At 36.5% G+C, this 15,541-nt stretch overlaps 1 protein-coding gene across 2 annotated transcripts in view; it reads right to left on the reverse strand.

Moving 5' to 3' along the window:
• The window catches only part of LOC110102825, a 48,432-nt gene extending 34,067 nt beyond the window's left edge, over positions 1–14,365 (reverse strand). Inside the window, exons 1-6 of one of the 2 annotated variants that reach the window (XM_028693635.1) lie at positions 13,998–14,365; positions 13,663–13,911; positions 11,712–11,790; positions 5,474–5,552; positions 4,994–5,391; positions 189–347 (exon numbers count right to left, since the gene is read on the reverse strand). In XM_028693635.1, coding sequence (XP_028549468.1) covers positions 189–347; positions 4,994–5,391; positions 5,474–5,552; positions 11,712–11,790; positions 13,663–13,911; positions 13,998–14,186 — 1,153 coding nt within the window. In that variant the 5' untranslated portion in view covers positions 14,187–14,365. Of the gene's footprint in view, positions 1–188; positions 348–4,993; positions 5,392–5,473; positions 5,553–11,711; positions 11,791–13,662; positions 13,912–13,985 lie in introns of both variants that reach the window. The other variant, XM_028693634.1, reaches the window with a different exon arrangement.
• Positions 14,366–15,541: the final 1,176 nt, after the last annotated feature.

Below are 15,541 nucleotides of genomic sequence, written 5' to 3' on the forward strand. Positions count from 1 at the left end.
CCAACCAACTTTAACAAACAAAAATTTACATATATATATATATATATATATAGAGAGAGAGAGAGAGGAGAGAGACACACATGCACACGAGCACGCGCCTTGAAGCCATAATTTAAATTTAACCATACAAAAAACATCAAACTACAAATTTCTAATATTAAGAATATGGATAAGAGACCAAAACATACCTTCCAATAATGGGATTCCCCGTCTCTGATTCATTCCAGCATAACCACCAGATGAACAATACAACGGCTGTGTAACACCTAGCTCTCTTCCCAGCAAGCACATTGCAATATTCTTATCACAGGATGACCGCCTAAAAGATGAGGAATCTTTTCTAGCTTCTACAGAATGCGAATAAGATGAGCTATTTGTTTGATTAGGAGCTGTACTCCAACTTAACTTCATGCTCAAAAAAAATTTTAACTAGATAGAAAATTAAAAAAAAAAAAAGAAGACTATAAATAACTGAAGCAATTATGCAATGCATAAAACACACCCTCAAGCAGCTAGGATCTATTCTAGCAGCATATTTTGTTTTATGTCCTCATTTATATCTCATTTTTTGTACAATAGATTTAAGGAATTTGTATTATCATATTGTGGAGTCACTTAAACTTCCAAAAACACTAAAAAAGTAAATCAACATCCACTAAACTATTCAAACTGCACTTAAAGCACTCAAAGTCTGTTAATTTCATTCAAAGCCCCCTTAGCTTCCAAAATTTCTTCCATGGTTTAAACATCTCTTTAAAAAGATCACATATATCAAAACTATTGCATCTATAAAGAACAAATACAAGACACCACACTTTTAATATTATTTGCAAACATCACCGCAGCCAAATTAACCAATGCAAAAAGATAATAATTGAGACTGATCATAGATGTAAACTTACAGTTATTGGAAATTTTCTTATAAAATGCATAATTCTCCTTTTTTTCATTCTTAAAAAAATTCTAATTAGAAAATATTTTGAAAGCAGATAAAAATAGAATTACACTCTCTCATTGACGGCTTCATCTTTATTAAGTGCAGTATAGTAATCAGCATTAATAAATCAAATTTGACCAGATTATCTCTTCATGACTTAAATATGTAATAGTCTATTCTCTTTCCATGATATCAGATAAATCATCTCGTAGCTTCGACTTTGCTTTCATCATGTACATTTGTATTGATGTCACGCATTTTTTTGTTCTATAAAATAAAATTATCAAGCTCTCATATAGAATTATGAGTAGCTCAGTTAATCTGCCCATGTGACCATACGTCAGGGAGAATATGCACAAGCAAAATAAAGATTCCCTATGCACATTTCCCATACCAACCAAAAGGTCCAAAACTACTTACAAAAGTACAAAAATTCTATTTGAAAACTTTCAGCTTCATTTAATAATAATCATTGGCTGGATAGTGTTTGTTTTTGCCATTCTTCTTCTTAATAACCTTTTGAATTTCCTCTTTTTATCACTAAATCTCATCAGTAATGTCTAGTTCAACATAAAATTTATGTGTCTATTCTTCTAATTAATGTAAATCATTTATTCCAATCAAGTTGTGTTTAACTATTAAACAGCAATTTTGCCACCCTTGACAGCTTTTCTTGGACAACACCTTTCAACCTGTTAATATCTTGTCCTAGGATATTATTTATTTCCATTACTTTCACATGCTACTGATGTACATCCACAACTACTATTCTATGATTTTGATGAAAATTTGCTAGGACCCATCTCACAATTTTTTCCAAAGGATTTTTATCTTCATAAAGTCTTTCTAATTATAGTTTATACTCTTTATACATCTCATTCTTAATCCATTATTAATTCTCTCATAACACATCTTGCAGAAACAATAAAGTATCTAATTATGACACCATCAATAATCATCCTCTGTTATGACACCCATAACCGCAGAAAAGTGCACAAGCCCCATCACCATTTGTAACATCGAAACTACAATTTTCTTGTAATCTGGAAGTAAAAGCACGTTCATGGCTAGCATGGGAATCAAAAGATTTTTCAACATGTTCTTTAACCATAAATTCAAAAGGAAAAAAAAAAGTACGCATATTAAATTAGTTCATATCATATGAAAAGAACAAAACAATAGAGTATAGACATCACAAAAATAGCACTCATACATGTGTTTGTTGACCTCGATTTTGCCCAAGCTTGGGCATGGTGGTTTGAGTTGACCAAGTCAACCTTTGACTTGGTCAACCCAAGCCTGACCCATTAGGCCCATTAAGAGCCCAAATCCATGTCAAATAAAGTCCAATCCGTTTCATGGCCCAATAACTCTTCCCATTTGACTAAATTGACTAGGTTAGGTCATGGCTTGGTCAACCCAAGCCTTGACTTGGTCAAACCTAGTCTTTTTAGGTCAAATCAATTCTAATTAATGCATTTAAGGCCTATTTAATTCCCCAAATCAATTTCCTTCGTTTTGGATTTCAAACCACGGCCTAAATAGCCTGGTTTCCCTCCCAATTAACAGGTGATTCGATCCTAGCCGTCCACTCTAGGTCTAGGAGCCTTAAATAGCAAAATTTAGGAGGAATTAAGGATCTTTTGGCAATTACACAGGCTCCAGACCTCCTCAAGCTTTGAGATTTGGTGTGAGAGTTCCCACGGCCATCCCCTACCTTTCCCGACCAAAATCCCGCCGGCCAAGCCCGTCGCCGGCGAGAACTCCGGCGAAACCAATCCCCACGTCCCTTCCAGGCTGATTTCCGCTCGATCCAAGGAGAACCAGGGTTCGACATCAACTAGAGAAATACTCATGCAGTTTCAACGAATCCAACGAGCCCAAGAACGCGAAAATTCGACGGTTAGATTTCTCAAAATCCCTTAGAATATGTCACATAGTTTCGGGTTAAATAGCTTTTCGAAAAGCTGATTATTTTCCAAACGAATTTTTCCCCATGATTTATGTTAATGTATAAGACTTGTGTTTAAAATTTCGCGAAGTTTCGTTGAGTATCGAGTGAGAACGAAGCAAAATAGTGCTTTAGGGCTTGGTCCGGCCATATGCATGCATGGGATGAATCATGGACCGTCGGATTCGAGATCCACGGTCCAGATTTTGCTGTATGCTGTGCTGGTTTGATCCGCCGTTCATTGAGTTGCTAGATCGAGTCGTCCGTTTCGAATGGCACGGGATCGGATGGCTGTAGCGGCCCGATGACGTGGATGAGTGGCTTTGACCTTGATTGCGGCATGATTGCCGCAATCATTGGTTGGCAGCGCAATCGCCAATGATTGGCTGCATGAGGCGGAACCAATCCCGCCACGCCACGTGGCGCCGCCTTTATTTAATATTATTTTAAATTTTTTTAAAAAAATGTGTTTTAAGCTAGTTCCATTCAAAAAATCACCCAAAATTCGTTTTTCGTCCGATTTTCGCGTGTAATATATCGAATCGTTTGTATTTTCATCCCCGTTATTTTAAAATTAATTTTGTTTAAAAATGATTTATATTTATTTAGTAAAGAAAGGATTAGTGAATGATTAGGATTTGAGGCTACTACATTCGGTCTCGTAGTATGCCTTAAATAGTAGGTAGGTCCCTTCCTTTCAGGGACTATAAATCCTACTTATCCGCGTCACAGGATGACGTCACCTCCATCCTTCTCTCACGCATGTGATTGGATGCCTTGACTTTTATTTTTTCTAGTTTCTCTTTAGTACCCTAGAGCCTCTGAATGCTGGTATGAGCCACGCATGTTGATTCAGCCCTTCGGACCTTTTCCTCCTCTTGAGTAGGACTTCCTAGTCTATACCCCTGTGCCAATTCCACTTTAGGAGAGGATAATGTATGATCCTTAATCGAGAGTTTTCTCGGGCTCCGACCTGGGATGTAATTAACCACGGGGGCTTGCGTCCGTGGGAAACTCGGTCCCACATCTACTAAACCCCATTCGAACTGTTGTATCGGATGGGGGAAGCCCATAATTAGGTCGTGTATATTACTACCCATCAAGGGGTGTTGGCGACAGCCTCTATCCTCAATGGTTAGTCGTATGCACGATCCAATCTGTCCCTTCCAATTGACCCGTTCGCACTGGGCTCTTTCGGAGGTCCACAGTGTTATTTGTCAATACTTATATCCATAGATATGCATCAGTGTTTTACATAGAAGCATATATCCAGATGACCGAAATGTTAAATAAGCCTCAGTACAGAACATTGATGCTTCCACGTCAAAAAGTCTGAATGAAATGGATTCAAAAAGTTTTGAGCTCCACAACCAAAATCATATCATAAATACAATCAGTCACATCAACTTAAAATTCTAGCTTATAGTATAAGATGAAAGAATCTAAAGCTTTAATTATATCATAATGTAAGGTGGCAGATCAATCAAACAGATGTCACCATCATGAAATTTTGTTCTTCGCATAATTTTAAGAAAACAAAACCCTTTTACAGGCCAACATGAAGAAAAAAGTCTATAACAAAAGATAGGCAGAAATCAATATTTTATTTTCATTGAGTGGAACAGTTTTGCCAATAGATCTACAAATACAACTACAAGCACAATGAGTCTGTCATCTCAAATTTATTCAATCACTAATAGGCAAGATGCATGGCACAACATAAAACATGAATAAACTGAAAAGCTTTTTTTTCCTAAAATGAAAACATGCTTTTTTTTTCTAGGACAAAAATATCTGATTGAGCATGTTTTCCTGTGTTTGGGTTTGAGCAGGTTCCAAACTGGGACTTGTTGTGGATTTGAATGTTGTGTTAATAAAGCCAATATCTACCATTTCGTTGGATTTGGGTCAGCAAACTGGAATAAGTCCTATCACGTAATCATGCAACAGTGCTGACCTATATGCACTTGCTTTTAACCAAGGCTTTGTCAAAACATTAAATAAGTACAGCCAAGAGAGGCAGGCCGCGAGTGCCGGACCAAAAAGACAAGTCTATGAAATTATAATTAGCTCAACAAGCAAACCAAAAAAGAAGCTCAGCATACCCGACAATGCTTCAGAATATGACCATGCAGGAGTTGCTATGATAGGTTCCCTTCTACTTTCCTGTCCAATGTTTGCTTCTGCTAGCGGTAGTGGGTTAGAAATTCTCGTCACATCTATATTTGCACCTTCTATTGTATTAGGGATGGAATTCATTGACGCGCCAATATGCACATCTACTGTTGGTTTAGGGATGAAGTTTATTGATGCATCAAGAGAACTAGAAACAGGTTTTGAAACAATAATCTCGCCTTCATTCCTCATTCCCAAGTAAGATGAATGATTAGAGGTATGATCTTGCTTTTGGTTATGAAAAGATAGCTTACAATCCTTAACAGAGCTGTTGTTTTCATTATGCTTTGAAAGGATGCTAGTCAGTTGTTTCTGCAAATCCGTCAAACTAAACAATATCAAAACAGTATTGCAGGACAGCACCTCAATTAGCTTACTGATCTGAGAAATAATCTAGTTCACCAACTTACAGTTCATACCGCAGAAAAGCATCATTTCTCTTTGATTGAAACACACCATCATCTTTCAAAGTGTCAGACGAAGCTTTGCCTGAAATTAAAAATAATAATAATAAATAGAAGGTGAAGGTATATATGTTCACAATTTACCTTAAGCATGGCAGCAATTTTCTTTATTCTCAACTAAAAAAAAACTAGGCCTTCAATTGCCAAAGTGAATATATAAGAAAACTAAAGAGAACAGATAGAAGAAAATGTCATACTGGATTGAATCGATCACTTTTAGATATGACTAGCAAGAAGGAAATAACAGACCAATAAGATCATCTCCTCCCCTATGCCTAGAACATATATAGTTACCTAAACAATGAAGAAAGACACAAGACAAAGAAAATGTGTTGCGTGCCTCTTTTAAGGAAATATAAAGGTCCAGGCTTCTTTGTTGAAAGAACCAAAAAGAAACTGAAAACCTTATGTTGGTTCCCTGATAACAAACAGCAGCGCCGACCATTTAATTGGATATCCATTCATAATTGCACGCATCTCACACAGTAGAACTAACAGACTAAAAAGCAATAACCTAAGGAATTAAAACCTAAACAAAAAAAAATGACATAGCACAAGAGAAATAAAAATAACATAATTAACAAATGATATTAAAGCCAAAGGCCAAACTAAGGATTTTTGGTACAGTGCAATAGCATCATTACTAGGAAAATAATTTCTAGATATTCTAGTGTTTTGGATTATTTTTGGCTTAATTCAATTTTATTTTATTTTATTATAAGGATTGCCAATATTTAAAAATTAGATAGGATTTTTTATAATTTATCGATATTCAAACTCAAATTAGTTTGATTTTATGTAGTAAATCTCTTTTTATAAATAGTATTTGAAAGGGCGCAATTAGAATCATCGAAGAAAAAGGATCAAAATGTTCCTTTGATTCTTTATGAAAGATCAAAATAGTCCTCAACTATATTAAAGAACTATTTTGGTCCCTTAAATTCTTGAAGAGAAACCAAAATAGTCTTAATATGGGATTACTATGATTCTTTTTAAAAACTCGAAAGATCAAAATAGTCCTCTAATATAGTTGGGGACCATTTTGGTCATCCATAAAAAGTCAAGGGACCATTTTGATCATTTTCCCAATTATTGAATGACGAAAGTTGAAAGATTTTCTCCTTATTATTCCATCTCCTCCCACCTCTCTCTCCTAACTAATGGTCTCACTTCTATCTCCTCCCAATCTCTCTATTTCTATACCAAATGGGTCTCCCCCTACTAATAATCTATCTCATAGGAATTAGGATTGCCAAACCCTTTCTCTATCTCACGCCACTTTTCTATCTCCAATTTTGTTCTTGAGGCGAAGACAAATTCAACTAAGAGTAAGAAAAAAGATACCGAGCTTTGGATTTGATCATCAAGAGCTCATATTAAATTAGCATTAATTAATTATTCTTTCTACATTAATTTGATATAAAGCCAATTTTTTTGTTGATAATTGTACACAAATCAAAACCATTCATATCCATCCCTTAACAATAGTCATCCCACACCATGACATATATAAATCCAAGAAAATTGACGTGGAAAAGACATGTTATGCTAGGAAGTTGCATCACAAACATAAAAATATGTTCATTGAGTTACAATTCTCCTCATTACGAGTTTATGTAATGAATTTATTGTCATGTTTCATCAAGATTATAAGCATATAAGTATGTGAGATTATTATGGATATAGTTTAGATATGCGTGAATTGTATTCTCAGAGTGATTATAAGTTCCTAGACATCACTTAGTACACACTTAATATTAGAAATATTATGCAAAGGTATTAGATGAAGTCATTGAGAGATCATATAGTTAATGTTTATATGAATGTCGTGATTACATATATCATCATAGCATTTATTCTTAATAATATGACAATTAGAAATCATATTATAATGGATTTCATGATTAGAATGACTTGATTGTTCATAACTAGAAAAATACTATGCTGGCGGCTTTTGTTAAATTATAATTATCCCCATGGAACTTTTGAGGATAATACCAACTCCTACTCCCTTTTTTCCTAAGGCTCCATCAACATACATCGCTAGGATTGGTCTTGCATACTGATAGGAAACACTTGGATTTCCAAGTGTTTCTCACCAAAACCAACTAGATCCAAGATGAAAACTGTTGTCCACAACAGTAAAACAGCCAAAAACAGTATAAAACAGGGAAAATCTGAGAGAAAAATGAAGAAACAACTTGTATTTTACTAGTAGATGCAAGGAAAATAGCAAAGATACAAGGATCCTCTATTCGAGAGGAGGATCGCACTCTCCCAATCTCTAGATCTCGATCTAGAGCCCTCACTATCCAAGAAGAATAAAGAAATTCTCACAAAACATGACATAACCCTAATTCCTCCCTTTCTCCCTACTTAATGCATTCTAATTCAAAACAAAAGCAAAAGGACATCTCTACCCTCCCTTCTCCCTCCAAAAACACTTAAACTTTGTTTGAATTGCAAGTGGACCCCACCCCCAGCCCCTTCATGTTGTCCGCCGGCTCCCTGTTCTGTTTCCGCCTGGAGAAGACCCGGACCGGCTGGGCCGGTCCAGGTTGGGCCGGTCCAGGGTGGACCGGTTTGTACCCTTCTTGTACTCTTTTATCATCTTTAATGAATGTAATATGCAAATTTAAAGATTCATAACTAACTAAAATGAGTGGACCTGAAATTAGGTCATCATCGTCGAGCAAAAGTAACAAAAGCCCATGCAAGCTTCTACATAATTAGGTATCATTGCTCGGTGTCGCACAAAGGTTAGCTTACATAATACACTGGGCATTGTTTCCTCCCTTCCTCACAAACAAGCATTGAGCTTATGGCATCCTCACCAACTCCAAGGTATAATAGCAAGTCTTCCCCTACCCTCGGACTTTGAAGCAATGGAGGCAATGAGAGGAGAAGCTTTAACTATGGCAAGGCAGCCTCACACTCCTTGCTCCAGGTGAATTTATTTACATCCTTAGCACTTTGAAGAAAGGATAGCACCTTTCACCCAACCTAGAGATGAAACAGCTGAGCCCTATGATTCGCACAATGTGTCCCTGCACCTCGTTGGGAGTCCTTGGAGATAGCATCTTCATAATCATTTCACCTTATCTGGGTTGACTTTAATGGCTTCATATGTGACAAAAAATCAAAGTAACTTACCTAAACTTATGCCAAAGGTACATTTTAAGGGATTCAGACACATATTATTCCTTTTAAGTATGGTGAATATCTCCTTTAGGTATTGAATGTGTTGCCCTGGTAACTTGCTCTACACCAAGTCATCTGCATACCTTTGATGTTTTGCCCTTCTACTCCCCAAAGCCTTAATCCATCATTCATTAATAGGTCGCCCTTAAGTTGTTGACCCAAAAGGCAGAATCTTATAACAATACAAGCCTATGATGAAAGATGTTTTCTTGCATTTGTCTGGATGCACTTTAATATGATGGTATCCAAAGAAAGAATCCAAGAAACTCATCATCAGGAATGCAGCTACCAAGTCCACCGACAAATCAATTCTTGGAAAAAGGATACCCACCTTTCGGGCATGCCGAGTTAAGGTTTGTGACATAGACACACATACTCCATTTATTAGTAGCCCTACACCATAACCATATTGGAAATACATTCTAGTTGTTGAACTTCCCTAATGAACCTGGCAATGAGCAGCTTCTTTACTTCCTGCATAATTGGCTCGGTGAGCAAGGTGGTTGTCTTCCTTATCTTTATTTAATTGGCTTAGCTCCCTATTTCATGTTCAACTACGACAGACAGCTTCTTCATCAATGCCCAACATTTCCACTATAGTCCATGCCTAGCACTTCCACTATTGTACATGCAAAAAATATCAAATCCATCCATAAAAGACTAAAGAAATCATTAATTATGGGGAATCTAAGAAAAGACTAACGAAATCCAAAAAAAAACTCTAATAGGTCGGCAATTTGCCAAAAAAAGATCAAAAATGCATCTCTTCACCATTTATTTAAAGGAATGTGAGGGCTACAAAAAAACTACATCAAAAGAGATAAAAAGTAAACCATTAATTATGGTTCATGATTATGGACCAAACATGACACGTGTCATGGATTGTTAGGCATCCACAAGCTCTTTGCCTTCAGGTCAATCCTTGGTCTCAAGGCGAGTTTTCAAGGGTGAGTAAGTAAAGCGAGTCTCCTCAGCAGACTGGAGAGTTGATAAGGTGAGTCCTCTGGGCGTGCTAGCGAGTATATAGGTATAATTTTCGAACAGTTAATTCAAACTGTGAGTTTCTTTGGGGTATGATAACCGCGAGCAAAGAGTTGGCCGAACCCTTGACCTCCTAAGATGTTCCTTCCCTATAGTTGTGCTAAAATTCTGGTGGTGGAGATCTGGGCAAGAGCAAGTAACCTTGAGGGGTTACCCCCTATTGAAGAGTGGGCTTTTGAGAGTCAAAATGGATTTGTATGAGTTCGTTGCAGCTTCTGTTGGGGACCATTATTTGACTTTTCGGATCTCGACGAGTCATGTTCCTTGATTGGCGAGTCCTTGTTGAGGGTAAGGTGACCATCCCGACTCAGCTCATCACTATAACTTGTTAAGTCTGAGTTCTTCTATCTAAACCTCTTAGACACCTATAAATACCTTATATGGACATATACAAAGAATTTTATATGGACATATACAATAATTCATTGGATAATAATAAAGTTGCATCACTATACATTAATTAATCATGCTAGAGATTATAAAATTCAATGAACCAACAAGAAAGACATGCACAAAACACACAAAAAAAAATTATGATGCAAGTGGAGAAAAAAAGGAACTTGCCCTCTTATGATGAAAGGAAAAGAATCATAAAAAATTGAAAGCATAGAAACAAATAAAATGATTACTAACAAACAGTGGAGTATCCTATAACCTAAATGGTTAATCACATGTAAAATAGAAAGATAATAAAATTAAGAAGAAGAAGAAGAAGAAAATATTATTTAGAGAATTGTATTAAAAGGTCACACATTGAAAAACCTTTACCCAGAGTACACGTAGTACTAAAATACACTGAGGAACTCGCCTTTTTAAAAGTTATTTGGCAATTAAAGAGTGATGGTTACACTTCCATAAACAGACTCATATAAAATCTAACCCCTATAAGTGCCATGTCTACATAGATTTAGGTGAATTATTCTCAAGTATGCACATAAGTCAATCATCTACTTGGGTTTGCTTCTCATATTTTGGCAACATTACTTTCATGAGAGTCCAAATTATTTATTTTTACCTATCAAAAATTAGTAATAAAATTATTAAATGGCCACTTCAAGTAAAACTTGGGTTATTTAATGTTGAGACAAATAAAAGTTTCCCTGCCTTAACCTGAGTACATAGTCGGTCAAAATTCATGTTGTGTTTGACTTGCACCCAAGAATGATATCAATATAGATTAAGTACCACATGCAGATTGACACAATCAACTGCACCACTTAGGGCTCGTACAGTAACGTATTTTGCTACTTTTCTAAAAGCTTATTTTACATTGGGAGAGAAATGAATCATGGAAGACCCCCCCCCCAAACTCATACACCCCTTCCACAGCTTCACAACTATGGATAAAATTTATCTGTGGCAGAAATTCCATCTGTGCTAGAGTACCGCTGAAATTATTTCGCACGGCACAACATTATCAAATCATAACTTAGATTTCGTTTGGGACAATTTTTTACAACGGTTTTTTTGCTACGTTCAAGAAATCTTTAAAACTGCTTTAGAAAAAAAACAATCCCAAACGAAACCATAATAATTCATGCAATGCAAAATGTTCCATAAGTCAGAATGCCAAAGTAAACATTTAACTAATAAATGAATAGCAAACACTAGAAAATTAAAATATCAAGTGCAAACTTTAACTTGCAAATGAATAGCAAATACCACTTGTAAAGGAATGGTAAGTACCACGAAATGAACAACATTGCAAACCAACAATAGCCTACAGAAAAACCATTTTTTCAATTTCAAGAAACATCAAGAACATAAAGGCAGTTTGCAAGACAATTAAGGCTTCGTTTGGGACGACTTTCTTGCTGCTTCTTAAAGCAGTTTTTTAGTATACAAATTTTAACTTTTATACTAGAAAGCAGCTTTAAGAAGCAGGAAGAAAGCCATTCCAAATGAAACCTAAGTCCTAGTACTCAGCTAAACAAGTGCTTACATAAGGAATTATCAGCTCGAATTTTAACACCACCATTTGTTGACTTTACTGAAGCCCTTGCAGCAGATAGCAGCATGCCCTATTCAACAAATATTGTGTTAACCACTTTATTCCAAGCTAAAGGGAAGCATAAAATAGCAATTTGTTCAAAACACAAGCTCAACAAAAAAACCACAAACAGAACTAGTAAGAAGAATTTTAGGCAAAAGCTGCTGCAAGGGAAAACACATGCAGTAAATTTTACAATCTCAAGTTGGGAAAGCTTGGGAAAACTTAGAAACTGACAGCTAGTTCGGGAAATAGTATCAAAATCATAAAAATCTATTAGAAAACAAAGAGTGAAAATAGAAAATTCATACAGTTCATATGCACTATAAGTGAAGTTTGACCATAAAATTCAACCAAAAAATGCAGAATTTTTCTCTTGAAAATGGTCTCCTTCAGCATATCTTTAGAATTTGCAGCATTAAGTAAAAAGAATCACTCTTAGGCAGAACCTTGATGAAAAATTCCAATGCACCAACAACACAAGCACATATTAGATAGACGTTTGTGCGCACTAAATTATGATATTCCATGCAAATTCACGGATCAAGGTCCAAAGAACTGCACCATGCCTAAAGAATGATTTATTCATATAAGTTTACCTAGTAAACGTGTAAAACTAAATTTTTCTCCCATCTGACCGAATTGCTCTTCCTTGATCAATGATAAACAACCGCTTTCAAAGCAATAGCAGTTCAACCTGCTTAGGTGATCACATTTATTGGTTATATGATAGAGCTAAAATATTGGGAGGATCAGAATCCAAGGGTCAGACTCTTGAATGCCTGTGCAAGAACCGGCCCTGCACCTAAAATTGGGCCAAATTTGTGATGCAAACCCATCTCCCACGCATCAGCTCATGTTGTCCCAGAAAAACTACTTTCAGATGTTCTAGAGGGCCTTCAGATGCCATAGCTTAGCCCACATAGCCCACAAGCGTCAATCGATCAAGCTAGGACATGCTAATTAGATTGATCATGCCAAAAAGTTTACTAAAACCAAAATTTGAAACAAACAGACAGATTAAGCTCAAGGTTTCTTACAATGTGCTTACAACAAACATGTTAGTATCTGCCACTTAATAATGACATAAAAATGATAAATAAGAATTTTTAAGCATAAATTTGAATCAATGGATGAAAAAAGAGGCTTCCAACAAGTAGAATAAATTTTGAATGCATTATTTATTATGCCTAAAAAAAGCTTTAAAGGGCTGTTTGGTTTGAGCATTTTGGGTGCGAAGTAAATGAAATGCAAGAATTTTTATTTTTTGGGTATTTTGTTTGATGTAAAGTAAAAGGAATGTAAAATTTTGAAGGAATAGGAATCCCTTGAAATTTTCATTTACGACGTATTCAAAACAACTCCTCAAAACCCACCACATTCTCTCTCCTCCCTTATGTGTTTCATGAAACACACGCGCCCTTTTGCTCCTGCGAGGTCGCGAGTTCCACCTCTTTCTTCTTCGAGCTCATGATTTCACAGAGAGAAGTACCCTTGCCACAACAACTGTCCTTCATCTCTGACATGCTTGCGGCTACTCTCTGACTTGCTACGGCTCAGATTTGATTCTTTTCAAATTTTTTAGTTCTATTTTGGATATTTTGTTTACTTGTAGTTACCTTTTTATAGTTAATGGAAATGGGTTGTCCATCAACTTACCCAAAAAAAGGGATACCAACACTACCTAAATAGCTTCGAGGCACAAGCCTCTTTCCTCATTTTTTTCTAAATCTGCGAAGAACAAAAAGAACATTAACTTAAAATTAATAAATAAATTAGCCTCTAGGACGTTCTGATAATATTACATTTGAGATATTTAGCAAGCAGTAGAAAAAAAAAATCAGCCCACATCAAAGAATGATTAAGATACAAACAAGAAGTTGAAACCAATAAAAGTTAAGACCTTTGGCAGCTTCCCCTTCTTCTTCAACAACTTCAGGTGTAGTTTCTGAATGTAGTGCATCAAATGGTACTTAGAATGCCTGGCAAGCAACCTGTCCCTAAACTCTGTGTTCAAAGTCAACCAGTCCGTGATCTCCTTCGAATTGACGATCATATCTTTGTCCAGCGTCTCCAGCCACGAGTACACTGGACGCCACTGGTCCGTCCTTTGAAACCTGTAAGGAAATTCCGCCTGGCTACATCCCGACGACTACAAGTGTAGTGAAGCCATTACAAAATATTGGGTCAGAACCTAGCAATTAAAGCGAATGGCAACGAGCGAACCTGAGAATATACCGGGACGGTGAAGCGGAGAGAGAGGATTCGCTGATGAAGATCGCAACGAGGGAGAGACCGAATAACTTTTGGTATGGAGGAAAAATTGGAATCGATCCAGAAGTCTATCTCGCTCGCCGAAGGGTCGCGGTTGTCTGGAAGAGACGAGAGCCAGACTCGGGCGGCTTCCTCCCATTGCTGCCACATCATCTTAGGATTATAATCGCTGGATGTACAGTTAAAACTGGTAAGGAGAGCAGCGGATGTTCCATCGGGGAGGAGGGTTTGGAGAGGAAATGGGCTGCGACATATCTATCGGATCTATGGAGGAACTCATGAGGGAGTAGGTTATGTTTGAGTAATATAGGGGTTGTTTGGTTTGTAAAAATAATGATATATGAAAGCAATACAGCGTATGAGGTTTATAAAGGGAACATTTTAATGGTATTGGATGAGTAATGAGGGTAAACAAAATATAATTGGGTAGGAGATTTATAAAAGGAATATTTTAATGTCACTGGATTACTTATGAGTATAAAATAAATATAGATGGTGGCACTTGTCGGTGATAATGATGGTGGAAAGTGTAGGTGGTGATTAACAATGATGGTTGCCGGCTATCGGTGACTGTAGTGGCCATCCGGAGGTGGCACCAATCGGCGGCAATAGAATTTTGATTGTATTGAAAATAATTTTTTCCTAAAAATTATTATGAATTATTTTTTATTTCACTATGCATTTCTTTCATCAACCAAATATTAATATTTTTCTAAGAGTGTAAAAAATTGACCTGACTCGCAAACGTGACCTACATTTGACTCTGAAATTTCGGGTTCGAGTTGAACCGTTTAATAAATGAGTCGGGTTTTTGTTCCGACACATAAATTCAACCCGTTTAATAAACATGTAGGGTTTGAGTCAACCTGCCAACCTAGAATTAACATGATTTTGACCCGAATCAATCTGATTTACAATACTTGCTTGAAGAAGCATGAAATGTTAGAAAGTACCACCGTCGCATCGAGTGAACTCCATCGTCGTTGATTGAAGGAGCCGAAGTTGCAACGGCAGATTTACAATATTTGGCTAAAGAAACACCCGACATTAGGAGAAATATGTGAGCTCCTGTGACGTCGTGACATGTTGCCGTTGAGGGAGGCGAAATTCCCAACTTTTGTTTTGAGTTAGTGGATCGAGTCGTGTAGGGTCAGCTTCGAGTATGAGATTTCAACTCGTCTAGATAAAGGCTCAAGTTTGGGTCAAGTGTATTAAGAGCGGGTCTATTTCGGATTTGACCCGATCTGAAAACACTTTTTTGCATCCCTAATATCTTCAATACTCATGTAAAACAATAAAAAGTATTACACTCACTTTACTCCAAACCATACATACCTTATATAATTTGACGTCAATAGAGAGTGCCTTGAAGTCCCAATTGCTGGATCGGAGATCCGAGCAAAAATTAGTTTCCATGCATCATAATTTTTTTATCTTAATAATTTTTGTGGGTTTTCAAAGAAAACATTGTTTTCTTATATCCCAACGTGTTTTTTATTAAGAATGTA

Source organism: Dendrobium catenatum, unplaced genomic scaffold (assembly GCF_001605985.2).
Source record: "Dendrobium catenatum unplaced genomic scaffold, ASM160598v2 fragScaff_scaffold_334, whole genome shotgun sequence".
Lineage (NCBI taxonomy): Eukaryota > Viridiplantae > Streptophyta > Magnoliopsida > Asparagales > Orchidaceae > Dendrobium > Dendrobium catenatum.